The 19,427-nt window shown below is 41.5% G+C and overlaps 2 protein-coding genes across 2 annotated transcripts; both read right to left on the bottom strand.

Annotated features, from left to right (window-relative positions):
- Nucleotides 1–534: 534 nt before the first annotated feature.
- LOC120863390 (proton-coupled amino acid transporter 3-like) lies at nucleotides 535–12,193 on the bottom strand. Its single transcript, XM_040239557.1, has 3 exons — nucleotides 11,920–12,193; nucleotides 5,119–5,288; nucleotides 535–1,977 (listed from the first exon to the last, which is right to left on the bottom strand). Exons 1-3 carry the CDS (start codon nucleotides 12,156–12,158, stop codon nucleotides 1,709–1,711), a joined length of 678 nt encoding a protein of 225 aa, XP_040095491.1. The 5' UTR covers nucleotides 12,159–12,193; the 3' UTR covers nucleotides 535–1,708.
- Nucleotides 12,194–16,279, bottom strand: LOC120863391 (proton-coupled amino acid transporter 3-like). The gene is made up of 3 exons (XM_040239558.1): nucleotides 16,025–16,279; nucleotides 14,825–15,043; nucleotides 12,194–12,519 (listed from the first exon to the last, which is right to left on the bottom strand). Exons 1-3 carry the CDS (start codon nucleotides 16,049–16,051, stop codon nucleotides 12,346–12,348), a joined length of 420 nt encoding a protein of 139 aa, XP_040095492.1. The 5' UTR covers nucleotides 16,052–16,279; the 3' UTR covers nucleotides 12,194–12,345.
- Nucleotides 16,280–19,427: the final 3,148 nt, after the last annotated feature.

Raw genomic sequence — 19,427 nt, 5'->3', positions numbered from 1 at the left:
CTGTAGCTTTATTTTCTTGCAATGTCTTTGCCTAGTTTTGGTTCACATAGTGTTTTAAACCAGCTTTTAAAAACCAATAAATCACAAATATATCATAGGCGTTTTAATGTTGTATTTTGCAATGTTTGGGGGACATCACAGTATTTTATTTTGGATGAATCATAGTTTAACCTAACGTTGGATATTTGTTTCCAACTCTTTACTGTTATAAACAATGCATCCAGGGACTTCCCTGGTGGTCCAGTGGTTAAGAGTAAGCCTGCTAATACAGGGGATGTGAGTTCAATCCCTGGTCCAGGAAGATTCCACATGCTGTGGGGCAACTAAAGCCATGTGCCACAAATACTGAGCCTGTGCTCTGGAAAATGTGAGCTGCAACTGCTGAGTCTGCATGCCACAACTACAGAAGCCCACGTGCCTTTAGAGCCTGTGCTCTGCAATGAGAGAAGCCACTACAATGAGAAGCCTGCACACCACAGCTAGAGAAAGCCCGTGCACAACAACAAAGACTCAGTGCAGTAAAAATAAAACAATAAAATACAAATTAAAATTTTTTTAATACATACATTTTTGAAGACATAAAAGATTCTTAAGATAAACCCTGGAAGTGAAATTAGTGGGTCAGAGGGCTATGCATTTTAAGACATATATTGTACTTCCCTCCAGAAAAGTCATAAAAATGTGTTCTGCCATCTTCAGAATATAAGATTGTCTGTTTTTCCAAACCCTTACCAAAAGTAAATATTATTTTTAAAAGGTCAGTAGTCCTTGTACATGATGAAATCCTTTCCGTCACACAAACTGCTCAGTCTCTTTAGCCTAAATCAGCTCTAAGTGGTCTTAAGGTATCTGAGAAGGTAGGATGGGTGGGGGAGGGAGAGGGGGGCAGAGAGAGAGAGAGGAAGAGGGAGAGAAAGAGAGAGCTGATATCCTTCTAAGTAGGAGAGTCATTTGTAATGAAAGATTGCTAAGAAATGTTTTTATCCCTTAATTTACTTCTGGGATCCCATATCTCCAGGGCAACAGGGTAACTTGCTGATGGAAAGCCCTTCCATTTTCACACATGTGGTTAAAGGTAAGTCCATTTCTTTCTTTTTTTTTCTTCTTTCAGAATGTCAGAGCTGTAAGAGCCCTTAATAGCCAATCAGTCCAATTCTTCATTTCAAAGAACGTGAAAATGAGATGGAGAAGGGGAGAAACTTGCTCAAGATCCCACAGGAAATCAGTGGCAGAGCCAATGGCTAGACAAAATTACTACTAAGTTCTACTTTTGTTCTGTGACTCTTCACTTAGAACCATATCTAGAAACCATAGAAACTCGTCTTCACCCAACATACTTTTCTAAACCTGATACTTCAAGGGCAGAATAGAGAGAATAACTGCTTTTGCATTTATATTTATGCTTGGTCTGTTTCAAGGACGTGGGCAAACGGCATTCTTTTTCCCATTAAATGAGGCAGATAATACAAGTGGTTGAATGTGGTTTTGGTTCACAGGTACAAAAGGCCTCCAGAGAAATCCAAAAACCAGAAAAGACAGCCTGAGAGGTACCAGTACTGACTTGTATCATCTACATTTCTCTTGGAAAGATAAAGAAGCCACTAATTAATATAGAGATGCTGGGGTTTGATGAATGTATATAACATCCACAACAGAAGGCAAACTGGGAATCGGAATATGGGAGAACTATCAGAATAAAAATAGATAATTATGCATAGACACCTGTGGAGTTGGCTACGGAATGGTTGATGGGTTGGGTCAATTCATAGAGGGCTTGGTATGTTCCAAATACACACCCCAAAAGGCCCAGGATGCTGATCATGATGTCCTTCACAATGGTGATACAGTTCATGTCTTCAGGGTAAAAGGTGATGAGCTCCAGGAAGGGAGGGATGATGAGGGCCAGGGCACTGCTGCTCACGGAGCCCACCAGGGAGATGACCAGGTCCAGGCGGGGGATGAGGATGGCTGAGACACCTAAGGGGGGAGAAGAGGTTTAGAATCATGGAATGTTCCTTCAGGAAGAGAGCCCAGAAACAAACCATTTATTTGGAGCCTTATAATTTCCAGATGCCTGAGACACCGTCTGGAGAGGTGAGAAAGGAGCTCACTGTGCACTTGCGCAGCAGATCAAGCACTGTGGCTCTGGACTTCCACATCTGTTTTAACGCCAATATACATGCTCTCAAAACTTTCATGCTTTATCTATTGAGTTTTTCCACATATAATATTTATTGATAAGGATTATCTATCAACCATCTGTAATGGTCTTCTCATTGCAGAGTTGGGGAAGTCTAGAACTCTAGAAGGAATGGGTCATGTCCAAGGTCACATAGAGCTGAGATGAGAATCCAGTGAAATGCCCAATATAAGGCCCTTTCTACCCTACTAGGCTGCCTCTAATGTAAGTGAAAGAACTTGGTACACTGTAGGTGTTTGATAAATGCTTGACCCATACTCAGACACCGCATCTACAGTCAAGTTGTACTGATTGACACAATACAGTCACTGTCTAGAAGCAAGGATGGATAAGCAATAAGATATGGCTCTGCTGCTCTCAGGATCTCAGCCACTGGTTTTCCTACTCTTAAAAGGAACCTGATAATAAAGGAAGACATAGAACATGCAGACAGCATTAGGTGGCTCACTCGCTTTCTCTTCTCTTTCCATTAACGCTCTTAGATTTCCATATTTTATAAATACAATGATCATGTATCATGGATTTTCGGGGGGGGGGTCCAATTTTGATAATATTTGAATGAAGAAATATATATATTAATAATTTATGTTATTTAACTTTACACAGCCATATGATTTTCCTATGAATAAATTAAGAAAAACCTCTTATGGAAAGCACTCAGACTAGCTTGCTGGTTCTTGAAGAAAACAACACCTCTTTTTGAAGCTGCTCCAGCACATCTAATCAAAGAACGAGACAGACTCATAGACTCTTACGGTTGAGAATCCATCAACTCTCTGATGGGATGATCCTCGTCCACAGCGCTCCTTCATTAGATATTTAATAAATTGCTTACTGGAGGAGGTACAGAGAAGTCAGTGTCTGTTCTTTAGAAGAGCTCATGCAGATAGCACAGAGAGAAGACATGCTCACAGAAAGCTATTATGCAATGTGGAGTGAAGGAGTGCTCTAGAAGGGTCAGATCTGGTCATGCTAACCCATTGCTCAGGGCCCTTCCATGGCTCCCCACTGCCTGATCTCCTTAGCACAAGGTCCCTTAGGACTTGGATCTGCTTTGTGTCTTATCCTCCCTTATGCTTTCATTTCTCCAAAGAGGCCATACATCAGTACTGTCCTCCAATCTTTGCATACCCTGCTCCCTATACATGGTACATTCTCTACTCCTCCCTGCCTCTTAATTATCTTTAGGTCTTAACTGAAATATTACTCCAGTGGAGAGGACTTCCTGACCTGGCTCAGGCTAAGTTATAGGACCTTCTCAGGTGCTCTTAGAGCAGCCTCCTCTTACAGTCTTAAATATCATCTGGTACATCACTGTGTACCATCTTCACGTTCACCACAATGTGCTATAACTGTTTCCCTGCATATATTTCCCACTCAAATCCTAAGCGTCATGAGGGCAGGAACCATGTCTTTTTCATGATTTATTATTGTATCCCCTGGAAGGCTGCAGTCCCCTGGGTCGCTGAGGGTCGGACACAACTGAGCGACTTCACTTTCACTTTCATGCATTGGAGAAGGAAATGGCAACCCACTCCAGTGTTCTTGCCTGGAGAATCCCAGGGACGGGGGAGCCTAGTGGGCTGCCGTCTCTGGGGTCGCACAGAGTCAAACACGACTGAAGTGACTTAGCAGCAGCAGCAGCAGCACCTAGCACAGTGTCAGGCCCATAGTAGGTAATTATGATTGCTGAATGAGTGAAGGATAACTGAACTGACAGATGAGTAAGCGAGGAAGAAGAGGTCTTTCAGTGCAGAACAGAAGCAGCCCATGTCATTGAAAGTCAGCTGTCTCCAGTGATGCTCTTTCCCTCTCAAGTGGCCTGAACTACTCAGTGCTCCTCTTCAATGGACACCTTTCCTACTGGGAATGACCTCAATACAATACACTTACAGGTTCCTGATGTCTTGGTACAGACTGGGAACCTTCTGTAACGCCTTTAAGCCAAGCAGGTGTGCTGTTTCTGCTTCCAGAATTCCAGTTACAGGGAGTACAGCATCTGGCAGTGTACTGTTGGGTCTGCTCCAAGCCTTACACACTTTCTTCTGACCATGAACTGAGATGGGATTCCCTCAACTGCAAATACAGAGTCCTGGAGACTTTAAGACGAAATTTACTCTTCCTCTCTTGCACAATAATCCTACAGTTGTTTGAGATACAGATACAGAATGTACCCAAGCCTTTGTTTCTCCAGGCAAAACCTCCCTAGTTCTTTCCTTTATTCCTCACAGGCCACCATTTTAAATTTTTTTAGAGAAAGCATTTCCCAGCCCTATTCACAATGTTTCCCAAACATCTACAGTGGCACCTGATATCAAATGAACGAGGAAATGAATGAATAGAAGGAAGAAAGGGAGGGATGGGGGAAGGGAGGAGAAAATGACTTCCAAGATTTTAACAAAGCAGCCCTTTGAGGTTCTTCCTATAGTTAAACACCACCTTAACAGGACTTCACATTAATTTTTGGTAGGAAGGAATATGGCACAGTGGAAAACACAGACTTTGGTGCCACACAACCTGCATCCAAATCTCAACTGTGTCACTTAGCAGCTATATGATGTGAGCATGCTACTTCATTTCCTGGGTCACAGTTCCTTCAGCTGGTGATATTACATAGTTAGGCTGTCTTAGTATTACATAATCTCAGTGTGCCTGACATATAGGAGGCATATAGGAATGAATAAATGACACTTCTTTCTCCCACAAACCAGCCAATATATTCTATGTATAGATAGTAGAGATTACTGTAACATTTACTCTATGACAGTTCTGTTAACCCATTTTTCAGCTGGAAACTTGAGGCTCAGGGAGGTAAAATATGTTGCTTGGCTGGTGGCCGAGCCAGCGATAGTGGGCTAGCTGTCAGTGTGGCTCCAAGCCACAGCACTGGGCAAGGAGAGCCCTTTCGTCCTACTCACAGGTCAGACAGACCAAGGCTGTGCGGACAGACAGGTCTGCAAACAGCGCCCAGCTCTCTGACACCTGGGAGATGATGATGGGGATGATGATCTCAGCTGGGACGTGGAACTGGAGGGCATAGGTGAAGAAGATGCCGATGGAGTACATCAGCTTGACTGACTGGTACAACCTGTAGAGAGAGAGCAACACAGCACATGAAATTCGATGTGGCTCCAGGGCAGGGCCATGCAGGATTTGCTCACTGCTTGGAAGCTGAGATTGTTAAATTACATCACTACCTAACTTCCATTGACTCAGCCTGACTTGTCATTAGAGCCACTTGGGAAGTTTATTAAAAGTGCACATTCTTGGAGATTCTCATTTAATAGACTTGTAACTCAGGAATCTGTGCCTTCTTTTTTCTTGTTTTTTGTTTGTTTGTATGTTTTTTAAGGTATATCTGCATAGAGTTCACAGTACAAAGATCATATTCCCTCCCACCTTTGATTCCCAGTCTCCAGTTCTTCCCTCCACAGGCAATTCCTCTAACAATTTTCTTGAAGCCCCTCCAGAAATACTGTAGATACAAACTGATACAGAATGTAGGTACACATACAGAAGCACCCTTTATATACCACTGATTTGCTTTTGTTCATTAAATATTTCTTAGATATTGTTCCCCATCAGTACACATAGATCTGGCTCTTCTATTTAATAGCTGCTGATATTCCAATTGCATGGATATACTATAATTTGTTTAATTTTTAAGATATTTTTATTGGAGTATAGTTGATTTACAATGTTGTTTTAGTTTCAGGTATATAGCAAAGTGGATAAGGTATATATATATACACACATATCCCCTCTTTTTTTTTTTTAGATTCTTTTCCCATATAGGCCATTACAGAGTATTGAATTGAGTTCTCTGTGCTGTAAAGCAGGTTCTTACTAGTTATCTATTTTTATAATCTTTAACTGCTCTCCAATTAATAGACATTTAGATTATTCCCAGTCATCTGTCAGTAAACAATGCAGCAAAGAATATGCTTGTACATATACCTATGCGCATATAGTATACAACCCCAGATGTAAAACTGCTGAGTAAAAGTATATGTGATTTAACATTTTGATAACTCTCATAAAAGGGAACCCTCACACGTTGTTGTAAATTAGTGCAGCTACTGTGGAAAGCAGTATACCAATTCCTTAAAAAACTAAAAACAGAACTACCATATGACTCAGTAATTCCACTCCTGGGTATGTAACTGAAAAAAATTAATACTCTGATTCAAAAAGATACATGCACTCCCATGTTTGTGTGAAAGTTGCTCAGTTGTATCCAACTCTTTGCAACCCCACGGACTATACAAGCCAGAATACTGTAGTGGGTAGCCTTTCCCTTCCCAAATCAGGGATCAAACCCAGGTCTCTTACATTGCTGGCAGATTCTTTACCAGCTGAGCCACAAGGGAAACCCCTATGTTTATCACAGCATTATTTACAATTGCCAAGATATGGAAGCACCAGATGAAAAGATAAAGAAGACATGGTTTATGTATATAATGGAATGCTGTGCTGTGCTTAGCTGCTCAGTCATGTCTGACTCTTTGTGACCCCATGGACTGTAGCCTGTCAGGCACCTCTGTCCATGGGATTCTCCAGACAAGAGTACTGCCATGCTCTCTTCCAGGGGATCTTCCCAAACCAGGGATTGAATCCAGGCCTCCTGCACTGCAGGTGGATCTGTGCCACCAAGGAAGCCCAACAATACTGGAGTGGGTAGCCTATCTGTTCTCCAGGGGTTCTTCTGACCCAGGAATATATCCAGGGCCTCCTGCATTGCAGGCAGATTCTTTACCAGCTGAGCTACGAGGGAAGCCCATAATGGAGTGCTACTCAGCCATAAAGAAGAATGAAATTTTGCCATTTGCAATAGTGTGGATGGACTTGGAGGGTATTATGCTAAAGTGAAATAAGTTAGACAGAGAAAGACAAAACTGTATCAGTTCAGTTCAGTCGCTCAGTCGTGTCCGACTCTTTGAGACCCCATGAATTGCAGCATGTCAGGCCTCCCTGTCCATCACCAACTCCCGGAGTTCACTCAGACTCACGTCCATTGAGTCCGTGATGCCATCCAGCCATCTCATCCTCTGTCGTCCCCTTCTCCTCCTGCCCTCAATCCCTCCCAGCATCAGAGTCTTTTCCAATGAGTCAACTCTTTGCATGAGGTGGCCAAAGTACTGGAGTTTCAGCTTCAACATCAGTCCTTCCAAAGGACACCCAGGACTGATCTCCTTCAGAATGGACTGGTTGGATCTCCTTGCAGTCCAAGGGACTCTCAAGAGTCTTCTCCAACACCACAGTTGGATCACATCAATTCTTCGGTGCTCAGCCTTCTTCACAGTCCAACTCTCACATCCATACATGACCACAGGAAAAACCATAGCCTTGACTAGACGGACCTTAGTCAGCAAAGTAATGTCTCTGCTTTTGAATATACTATCTAGGTTGGTCATAACTTTTCTTCCAAGGAGTAAGCGTCTTTTAATTTCATGGCTGCAGTCACCATCTGCAGTGATTTTGGAGCCCAAAAAGATAAAGTCTGACACTGTTTCTACTGTTTCCCCATCTATTTCCCATGAAGTGATGGGACCGGATGCCATGATCTTAGTTTTCTGAATGTTGAGCTTTAAGCCTACTTTTTCGCTCTCCTCTTTCACTTTCATCAAGAGGCTCTTTAGCTCCTCTTCACTTTCTGCCATAAGTGTGGTGTCATCTGCATATCTGAGGTTATTGATATTTCTCCCGGCAATCTTGATTCCAGCTTGTGTTTCTTCCAGTCCAGCATTTCTCATGATGTACTCTGCATATAAGTTAAATAAGCAGGGTGACAATATACAGCCTTGATGTACTCCTTTTCCTATTTGGAACCAGTCTGTTGTTCCATGTCCAGTTCTAACTGTTGGTTCCTGACCTGCATACAGATTTCTCAAGAGGCAGGTTTTTTCCAGGAGTCATGTATGGATATGAGAGTTGGACTGTGAAGCAAGCTGAGGGCCGAGGAATTGATGCTTTTGAACTGTGGTGTTGGAGAAGACTCTTGAGAGTCCCTTGGACTGCAAGGAGATCCAACCAGTCCATTCTGAAGGAGATCAACCCTGGGATTTCTTTGGAAGGAATGATGCTAAAGTTGAAACTCCAGTACTTTGGCCACCTCATGCGAAGAGTTGACTCATTGGAAAAGACTCTGATGCTGGGAGGGATTGGGGGCAGGAGGAGAAGGGGACGACCGAGGATGAGATGGCTGGATGACATCACGGACTCAATGGATGTGAGTCTGAGGGAACTCTGGGAGTTGGTGATGGACAGGGAGGCCTGGCGTGCTGAGATTCATGGGGTCGCAAAGAGTGGGACACAACTGAGCAACTGAACTGAACTGACTAGACAGACCTTTGCTGGCAAAGTAATGTCTCTGCTTTTGAATATATTATCTAGGTTGGTCATAACTTTCCTTCCAAGGAGTAAGCGTCTTTTAATTTCATGGCTGCAGTCACCATCTGCAGTGATTTTGGAGTCCTCCCAAAATACTGTATAGCATCACATATATGTGGAATCTAAAAAATAAACTAGTGAATATAACAAAAAAGAAGCCCATTCACAGATACAGAGAACCAACTAGTGGTTACCAGTGAGGAGAGGGGTGGAGGGAAGGGCAAGATAGGAATAGGGAACTAACAGGTACAAACTACTACGTATAAAATAAGTAAGCTACAGAATATATGGTACAACACAGGGAATATAGACAATATTATATAATAACTATAAATGGAACATAACATTTATTAATAAAAATTGTGACTCACTATGTTATACACCAGACTGATTCCAAGTAGGAAAAGGAGTACGTCAAGGATGTATATTGTCACCCTGCTTATTTAACTTATATGCAGAGTACATCATGAGAAACGCTGGGCTGGAAGAAGCACAAGCTGGAATCAAGATTGCTGGGAGAAATATCAATAACCTCAGATATGCAGATGACACCACACTTATAGCAGAAAGTGAAGAGGAACTAAAGAGCCTCTTGATGAAAGTGAAAGAAGAGAGTGAAAAAGTAGGCTTAAAGCTCAGCATTCAGAAAACTAAGATCATGGCATTCGGTCCCATCACTTCATGGGAAATAGATGGGGAAACAGTAGAAACAGTGTCAGACTTTATTTTTCTGGGCTCTAAAATCACTGCAGATGGTGACTGAAGCCATGAAATTAAAAGACACTTACTCCTTGGAAGGAAAATTATGACCAAGCTAGATAGCAAATTCAAAAGTAGAGACATTACTTTGCCAACAAAGGTCCGTCTAGTCAAGGCTATGGTTTTTCCAGTGGTCATGTATGGATATGAGAGTTGGACTGTGAAGCAAGCTGAGTGCTGAGGAATTGATGCTTTTGAACTGTGGTGCTGGAGAAGACTCTTGAGAGTCCCTTGGACTGCAAGGAGATCCAACCAGTCCATCCTAAAGGAGAACAGTCCTGGGTGTTCATTGGAAGGACTGATATTGAAGCTGAAACTCCAATACTTTGGTCACCTCATGCGAAGAGCTGACTCACTGGAAAAGACTCTGATGCTGGGAGGGATTGGGGGCAGGAGGAGAGGGGATGACAGAAGATGAGATGGCTGGATGGCATCACTGACTTGATGGACATGAGTTTGAGTAAACTCTGGGAGTTGGTGATGGACAGGGAGGCTTGGTGTGCTGTGATTCATGGGGTCGCAAAGAGTCAGACACGACTGAGCAACTGAACTGAACTGAACTGATGTTATACACTGGAAACTTATGTAACATTGTACATCAACTATACCTTAATAAAAAGAAATAAAAATAAAATTTTGATAGCTTTTGACATATTGCTCATTTGTTGTCCGAGCACAATGGAGTGCTCCATCCTTGGAAAAACACAGTGTGTGAACACACGCTGATTTGTGCCACTGTGTTTTGTAAAACTGACATTTCTATTATTAGGAGAGAGACAGAGAAATTTTTCAAATATATAAATTGTCATTTTTGTTGTAATTTGCCTGTGAACTATTTGTTCACACCTATTACTTCTTGGTCTTTTGCTTATTCCTTCTTTAAGGCTCTTCTGGAGAATTTCATCACCAGCCAGGCTCAGAGAAGGTGTGAGGTCCTTATGGCACCTGATGCCCATTTTTTTCCAGCTGATATCCCAGAAGGAAAGTGCCCTGTCCATGGTAGTGGCAAACCAAATTCCCCAGAATAAGAACAGCATATTAAGTTGATATCTTACTGGTATAAAATAAGTCACAATTTCAAGGAAATTCCACATTAATTATCTCATCCAGTCATTACCACAACACAGTGAAATGGGTAGGACTGGTGATATTTTTCTCATTTTATAGCTGTGGCTTCATGGGAAATGAACCACCCTCCCCTCTCCCCCACGGACCCCCCCCCCCATTCTACTGACTTCCAAAAGACCAAGGCTGTGGGGGAGACTAACAATGATAGTAGCTAATACTCAGTGAGCACTTACTGCATACCAGATACTTTTCTAAGCGTTTTATCTATTTGAAGCCAATTTGCCCTCACAGTCACTCCCTAAGAGACAGTGTGGCAGTCATTTGTGCTGCTCAGCTGCTCACCAAATACCTGAGTCTTCCAGACACATGGCAGAATTTCACTTCCGTGTCCTCTGGAGTGAGGCACGGTCACTTGCTTTGATTGATGAAGTGTGAACAGAAGAGACAGGTTACTTCCAGAGAAATTTTAGGGCCTTCATGGTGAAGGGTGTGATTCAATGTGCTCTTTGCCATGGCAACCAATGAAGTTTCAGGGAGTGGCTGGCTGATCAGTCTGGGTCTTGGAAGTTGGGATGGTGCAGAGCTGAGCCCCAGCCATCCCATAATGGACATGTAGAATGAGCATACAATTAAACATTTGTGTGTTCAGCCACTGAGATTCTGGAGTGGCTTATTTTGTTTACTACCAGAGCATAACCTATCCTGACTGATACAAATAGGCGAGTATTATCCTTATTTTACCGAGGATGGAAATGAGGTCTGCAAGATTAGGTAGCTTGTTCAAGGTCACATGAGAACCAGGATCAAATCCCATTGCTCAGATGTAGAATCTGTGCTCTTAAACACTTGGTTCTACTGACAGCTTAGTCATTCTGCACCTACTACTGCCAGAATAAGGACAATGGCTAATACTCGATGAATGCTATACGGCAGTGCCCCAGATGTTTCTTGGATGAATGAATGAATGAGTAAATGAATGAATGATTAATGCAAGAACTTCAGTCAAAGTTCCAAGTGGGGCACAGCAATGGCAGTCTAGGCCCATTTCTGGAATTGGGGACCTAAGTAGTTGTCCATACGCAGGACCCTCAATCACTACTTCAGAGTTATACTTTCTGTTGTTGCTGTTTCTGTTCCCTAAGCCCTCCCATTTCATTCCTGTTTGAAAGCCTTTGAACCATAGAGTCAGACAGAATTCAGTTTCAACTTCTCATGAACAACATGAACTGGGAAAGTTACTTACAGCCTTTTCACATATCAACTTCTTCATCTAATTCAATGGAGTTGATAATAATAATGCTAACCCATAGGGCTGTTGAGAGAATTAAAAGAGATGATACACAATGCCTGGATTATTAAATGTACCTGTTGTTATAACACAGATACTAGCAGTCAATATTTTGTTGTTAATAATGACTCAAGGATGCTCCATTCTGCTGCTGAGGCTCGGACTCTGTGACTCCCCTCCTCTTCCCCCCAGTCCCAGATGGGCAGGGACGTACCAGCAATTGGGCAGGTTGAGGGTAATGCTGGCCTGGGTGTTCGACCCAAACTTCATGTAGCCCAGTGTCCCCAGGCAGATGTAGAGGACGATGACAAGGGACATCCCCAAGTACAGAACAAAGGAAAACTGCTGTGGATGCTTCATCTGGTTTTTGAGAGGTAGAACCTGGAGGTGAAAGGAGGTTAAGAAAGAAACGGTAGAAGGAGAGAAAGCAGGTTTCCTCTCAAGGTCAGACATCCTTCTCCAGGTGGCCCAGAGTCAGGAAAGGTCCACATGCCCTTTCATCTCCTCCCACATTTTCTATAGCCAAGAGTGCCTCATCTTCAAGGCTTGGTGTGATGTACAGAGCAGGTGGCATCTTCCAAATGGGGACTGACTTTCCCTTCTGCCACGAGATCATATTCTGCAATTTTCATAAGTACTACTATTTAGACACCTGGAACAAAGACTGGCTTCCATAGAGAGAACTGGGGACTCTCAAATTCCACACCCATCCTACCATGCCGACGCCTTCAAATGTGAAGATGGCTGTACCAAAGAATAGTAAGAAGGTCTTCCAGCTTGCCATCAAGGGTAGATTCCTGGGATCTGGAATCTCCTAAAAGGAAGAAGAAGAAGGGCATTGGTTTTTCCAAGGCATAGAAGTCACCCCAAATCTGGCAGAGAGTTAGGCTTGCCTGACGTCAACAGGGACAGTATTAGAAGCACCCATGAGAGATCTAAAGCTGAGTCAGCCTTCTCAACTTTTAAAAAAGTTACTTCTTTTACACATAGCATACAATTTACCATTTTAAACATCTTGAGTATACAACTCAGTGGCATTAAGAACATTCACACTGTTGTACAATCATCACCAATTCCAGAACATTATCATCATTCCCAGCTGAAACTGTGCACCCATTAAATAATAACTCCCTATTACTCAGCCCTTGTGGAAATGCCCATTTGACTTTCTGTCTCTAAATTTGATTGTTCTAGGTACCTCATATAAGTGAACTCATATAATACTTCTCTTTTTGTGATTGACTTATTTCACTAAGCACAGTGTCCTCAAGGTTCATCCATGTTGTAACATGGATCAGAATTTTATTCCTTTCCAAGGAATACATTATATGTGTTTAATTTTGATTTACCACATCTTTACATGGCAAAAGGAACCCAGGGAGGAGAAGGAATTGCCCAAGGCCACTCTACCAGTTGGTGGCACAGTCCAGATATGAATTCAGGTCTTGTGTTTTCCAGTCCTCTAACACCTCTTTCCCATCACTTCTCTCAGAGCTGTGAAGTATTGGCACAGCAGCTACCACCGATCAAGAAGGAATGATTATTTTAATAAGATTCCTGTGGGCAGAATAATGTCCACATCATAACCCCTGGAACCTTGAGTATGTTCCATTACTTGGCAAGGGAGAATTAAGTTTCTAGACTGAATTAAGGTAGCTAATCAGCTAAATTTAGTAAGAGATTAGCCTGGATTATCTGGGTAGGCTTGGTGTAATCACTGCTGCTGAGTCACTTTAGTCGTGTCTGACTCTGTGTGACCCCAGAGACGGCAGCCCACCAGGCTCCCCCATCCCTGGGATTCTCCAGGCAAGAACACTGGAGTGGGTTACCATTTCCTTCTCCAATGCATGAAAGTGAAAAGTGAAAGTGAAAGTGAAGTCATGTGACCCCATGGACTGCAGCCCACCAGGTTCCTCCGTCCATGGGATTTTCCAGGCAAGAGTACTGGAGTGGGGTGCCATTGCCTTCTCCGGTGTAATCACAAGAGTCTTTTAAAGTGGAAGAGGGAATCAGGAGAGAGAACCAGAGAGACGGCAGCATGAGAAAGACACGGCCTGACACTGCTGGCTTTGAAGAGGGAAGTGGGCCATGAGCCAAGGCCTGAGGGCGGCTTCTAAAAGCTGCAAAAAGCAAAGAAACAGATTCTCCCCACAAGCTTCCAGAAAGAAATGCAGCCCTGCCCAGTGAGACCTCAAGAGTTCTGAGATAATTTTGCGTTAAGTTACTAGATTTGTGGTCATTTGTCACAGCAGCAGCAGAAAACTAATACAACCCCAGAGACTTTCAAAGAAATGAAACTGTAATAGGGAATTTCACCCACTCCAGTGCCCTTGCCTGGAAAATCCCATGGGCGGACGAGCCTGGTAGGCTGCAGTCCATGGGGTCGTTAAGAGTCGGACACGACTGAGTGACTTCACTTTCACTTTCATGCATTCGAGAAGGAAATGGCAACCGACTCCAGTGTTCTTGCTTGGAGAATCCCAGGGATGGGGGAGCCTGGTGGGCTGTCATCTCTGGAGTCGCACAGAGTCGGACACGACTGAAGCGACTTAGTAGCAGCAATGATAGCAAAGCATGGGCTTTGTGAGGCAAAATGACTGTATTTAGAGGAAAAATGACTGTTCATCAGTTTCCTTGTCTGTGAACTGGGGATAAAGTAGCACTACTTCCGTAACAGCATCATTGTGAAGATTTGGTGAGTTAATCAACATAAAGAATTTGGCACAAAGTAAATTGAATTCCTTTACATCCATATATCCCTTGTCAACCTATCACTATTACAATTTTCATTGATTACTTGACTGAGGTTTATCTCCCCAAGTGATTGTAGCCTCCATGAGAGCAGACAGGTCGTCAGTTTTACTTATCACTGAACCCCCTGTCCCCTGTACATTGCTTGGATCACAGAAGGTATCAATAACTATCTGTTGAAAGACCCATTGCTATCTAATATGATGACAGTGATGATGATGGTGAGTAGCTTTTATAGCCTGTTGGGCAGAAGAGTTCACAGACATCACTTGAGTAGGAGTTCACCATTCTCGTTTTCATCTGCCCATAATGACAGTGTCTCAGAAGCCCTGGATCTTGACCCTTCTGCAGTGGTTTTGGGCACAGACCTGCATGATATACTGAAAGATCAGAGCCATGCTCCCCAGGGTGGTGATGTTGGCCAGCGTGGAGAAGATGGACAGCACCCTGAGGTTCTGGATAAACACCAGCAGGATCAGGAAGGGCAGGATCGTCAGCATGTAGAAGCGAATGTCTATGTTGGGGGTCAGCACCAGGATCTTCCTGGGTTCACAGGTTTTGGAGGTCACGTGGGCTTCTTCCACCATCTGACGTGAAGGACAATGAAAGGCAGTATAATTATAGCTGCTACATTAACAAAGGAAATCCAGTTAAGTTTCAGTTTCAGATAATTAACAGATAACTTTTTAGTAAAAGTATGTCCCAAATATTATACAAAGATACACTTGTAGTAAAAACAAATTGCTGCTTATCTGAAATTTCAACTTAATTTGGTCTCCTATACTTTTATTTGTCACGTTTGGCAATCCTAAACTGTAGTACCCATGATTGTGACAACTGGAAACCCTTAGAATCATCAAATCTCAAGGCTGAAGCATCATTCTGTCATCTAGCCCAACCTCTTCTTATGTACCAAATAGTTTTCTTTCATTTATCCAGAGAACAGGAAATGATTACACAGGAGTATCTTCTTCAACTTTAGATAGTCCTGAAAGTTAGAAAACTAGAATTTGAGCAAAATCTGTCTGTTTGAATATTCTATCCATAATGCTTGTCATAGTTTTGACTATTTGAATGCACAAAAACAAGTATACTACTTCTATTTCATGAAGCCAAGAAAGAATGCTATGATTGACTTGTAATGCCTCTTAGGAATTCAATGAGGGCAAGATTGCAACTTGTTTGCTTTAGTTATCTTCTACATGACAACCTTGAGATACCTAAAGAAAATCTCATCAACACTTCCAGGCTAAAAATTCTCAATTATTTCTGATTGCTGCATTCCTCAGATGTTGCTTTGGCTTCCTATGATCTGTTTAAAGAGTGATTTCCAGGACAGAAAGAACTCCCAACCAAAGCCTAATTAGGGAGTAGCAATCCACTTCAGGACTATTGCCTGGAAAATCCCATGGACAGAGGAGACTGGTAGGCTACAGTCCATGGGGTCACAGTCGGACACGACTGAGTGACTTCACTTCACCATGATCCAAAAGCTTTACTTTTGCTAATGCAACCCTAGCAGCAAGAGGTCTGCTTTCGCCCACTCTGCCCAGAAGAGACCTCTTTACCTGTTGTAAATTGTCTGCCATAAACATAAAATAAACACTGCAGAAGCCCAGTTGGGTGATGATTAATAAGAAGCTGACAGTGTACCTGAGAAAGAAAAGAAGAGGCAGACAGAAGGAGAAATGAATTATTTTTAATGCATTTATTTTTATTTTTTGAGGCAGTTATTTCTTTTGTTATTATTTTTACTATTTCCTTATTTTTTAACTTTCAAGTTTAAATTTCAAGCCCACAGTAAAAGTTGAAAGACTAGTATAATTAACATCATATATCCTTTCACTAGATATACTGATTGTTAACTTTTAGGTCTAACTGCATTACGTATAGATGGAAGAATGTGTTCATCCATACACACATATACACACACACATTTTTCAGAACTACTTTAAAATTAACTGCAGATGTTATAACATGTCAACCTTAAAGACTGTAATACTTTCCTTAGTACTATGATATCCAACTTCAATATCCTCAGATATATAGTCTATGTTTTACTTTATTATTATTTATTTTTACTTCTTTTTTTGGCTGTGATGCTGGGCTTGTGGGATCTTAGTTCCCTGACTAGGGACTGAACCTGGGTCCTCAGGAATGAAAGATCTGAATCCTAACCACCAGACTGCCAGGGAATTCCCAAATATTTTAAATAACCCAATTCTCTCCAAAATATCTTTTATAGCTGTTTTAAAATTTTCTTTGATTCAGGATCTAATTACATTTCATACGTTGCATTTGCCTATGTTTCTTTAGTCTTTCTTTTCAGGTAGAGCAGCCCTATACATATATACCCTTTTTGTTTCCCATGACATTGGCTTTTTGGGAAGAGTCTAGGCCATCTGTCTTGTAGAATGTCCCACACTGTGGACTTACATGACTGTTTCCTCGTGATTCAGAAAAGCAAGCCTACCACATAGGTGACACTTTGTACTTATATTTCATCATATTGGGAGGCACAGGATGTCCTGTGGTTCTACTGTGATGTGAATTCTAGGCCTCTCCATTATAAGTACACATTTCCTGCTTTGCAACCTGTAGGTAAAACTATGAGATGGCATGAATAGCCTGTCTTCCTCAAGCCAAAGGTTTTAACATTCATTGATAATCTTTGCTGAATCAGTTATTTCATTGGTTGGTTGCAAGGTGTTCTGTCATTTTATCTAAGTTTATTAGCTAGCATCTAAGAAAAATGCATTCTCTTCCTCATTTTTTATCACAATAAATTCACATTAATTATTCTTTATTTAATATATTATATTCTGCTATTGTCATTATTCTTCTGGATTCTTAAATTGTCCTGAATTTGGAGATGTATTTATTTACTTTTTTGTGAGAACATTTTGAGAGTTCTACATTAAAAAATTTTTTAAATTGGAGGATAATTGCTTAACAATGTTGTGTTGGTTTCTGATGTGTAACATCATGAATCAACTGTAAGTATACACATATCTCCTCCCTCTTAAGCCTCCCTCCCACCAACCCCTCTATCCCACCATTTATTTTTTTCAAAAGAACAAAAATATGTTCCTCTACTTAGGTTCTAATGTTTAGATTGAAGTTTTTCAAGACGGGGTTGTAGTAACCAATGCATCAGAATCATCTGAGGTTGGTGATTCCTGGCTCTCATATTGAGAGAAGCTTATTGAGTCAGAAGCTTGGCAGTGTCGTGTGAGACTTCAGAAGGGAGATTTATTTTTCTCTTTATAATGAAGATTTTCAAACATACAAGAAAGCAATGATAATAATTCAGTGACTTCTCATGAGGTCATCCCAGCCTCAACAATTAACTTTTAGGCAATCTTCTTCCATCTATTCCTTCACTGCACACAAGCTTCTTCTGTTGGAGTATTTGAAGTTAAGGGAAAAAAATAAGCAAGGTGAGGGGAATATAGCAAATTAAAGTATTTGAAGTATTCCACCTGTAAATAATTCAGTACGAAGTTCTAATGGACAAGAATTTAAATAAAATATAACCATCATGCCCTTAATCACCCCTTACAAAATTAACAATAATTTCTTTCTTTTTAAAAATATTTACTCATTTATTTGGCTGCATCTGGTCTTAGCTGCAGCATGAGGGATCTTTGATCTTAGTCACAGCATGTGGGAACTAGATCCCACATCTGATCTAGGGATCAAACTGACCAGGGATTGAACCTGGATCCCCTGAATGGGGAGCGTGGAGCCTAAGCTACTGGACCACCAGTGAAGTGTCACAATAATTTCTTAAATCATTTAATATTCCACCATAGTCAAATTTTTCCTTTTTTTTTCAAAAATATTTCAGAGTTGGTTTCTAAACAAGTCTCTACGTTGCATTGTATTATTATGTCTCAAGTTTTTTAATCTGCTATATTCCCCTCACCTTGTTTAATTTTTTCTCTTGGAATTTTAATTTTTTTTGGTTGGTGTTGAAGATACCAGAAAATTTCCTTGTAGTATGTTTAACTTTCTAGATTCAGTTGATGAATTCATAATGTCATTTATCTTGTTCTTCTATCCCCTGTATTTCCTATAAGCTGATATTAGATCTAGTGGTTTGATAAGATTGAGGTTCTTCCTTTCTGTTTCGGGCAAGGGTATTTCAGAAGTGGCTCTCTGTACTCCCTATTATAAGACACATTATGTCTGGTTGTCCAATGTCCAAACATGAGATGACTAGAAGGGGTCGGGTGATGCCTGTGTATTCTTCCATTATCAGTTTCCAATGACCTTTCACAATGAGGATAGTTGCTTACATGGAATAGATAATTTTTAACCAAACTCCCCAGGTATCTCTAGGCACACTAAAGATGACAAATTATTGGTTTAAATAAAATAGTTTCCTAATTCTTTCTCAGTTACTGGCATTCTTTCTCATTGCCCTAGAAAAATGGCATAGTGTAGTGGGTGAGAGCTGAATGTTCTAGATTTCAGTCTGTGCTCTGCCATTAGATTCCTGGGTAACTTAAACCAAACTTATGACTCTATCTGGTCTTAATTTTCTTCCATTTGAATAGATATAGATATACTGATCTTCAAGGAGCCTTCTTGCCTGAAAGTTTTATTCAGGGTGTCATCAGAAGCTGATAACTTGGTGAGAAAGGATGGACAATGGTGAGATCTCTGTTACTGCCCCATGCCTCTCCTGTCTGACAATCAGAGTGATTCCTGACATTCTCAAGAGAGGAGTTGCAGGAGGCATCTTAGCAGGTGAGGGACTGACTACTCCTTGAGGGCTCTGTTGGGAAAGGCTAACATGTTAGGTGCTTGCTTGAAACTCTGCTTCTCCACTACCTGTGTCTTTGATCCTAGACATGTTATTCTATCTCTGTGAGCCTTGGTCACCATATTTCTTCCCAATAAAGATGCACCACCTACCTCACAAGGTCATTGAAATGATCAGAGGTGATCAGATACGGGAAAGCA

This window comes from Oryx dammah, unplaced genomic scaffold, assembly GCF_014754425.2.
Source record: "Oryx dammah isolate SB20612 unplaced genomic scaffold, SCBI_Odam_1.1 HiC_scaffold_5, whole genome shotgun sequence".
Classification (NCBI taxonomy): domain Eukaryota; kingdom Metazoa; phylum Chordata; class Mammalia; order Artiodactyla; family Bovidae; genus Oryx; species Oryx dammah.
Note: the sequence above shows the minus strand (reverse complement) of the source record. Positions and strands in the feature narration are given on the sequence as shown.

Coding starts and splice junctions, on each gene's coding strand:
- LOC120863391 (XM_040239558.1), bottom strand. CDS start 16,051: ATGTTTATGGCAGACAATTTACAACAG. Junction 15,044..16,024: donor TGGCAGACAATTTACAACAG/GTAAAGAGGTCT, acceptor CCTTCACGTCAG/ATGGTGGAAGAAGCCCACGT. Junction 12,520..14,824: donor TCTTTCAGTATATCATGCAG/GTCTGTGCCCAA, acceptor TCTTCCTTTTAG/GAGATTCCAGATCCCAGGAA.
- LOC120863390 (XM_040239557.1), bottom strand. CDS start 12,158: ATGTCTGACCTTGAGAGGAAACCTGCTTTCTCTCCTTCTACCGTTTCT. Junction 5,289..11,919: donor CTCAACCTGCCCAATTGCTG/GTACGTCCCTGC, acceptor CTCTCTCTACAG/GTTGTACCAGTCAGTCAAGC. Junction 1,978..5,118: donor AGCCTTGGTCTGTCTGACCT/GTGAGTAGGACG, acceptor CTCCCCCCTTAG/GTGTCTCAGCCATCCTCATC.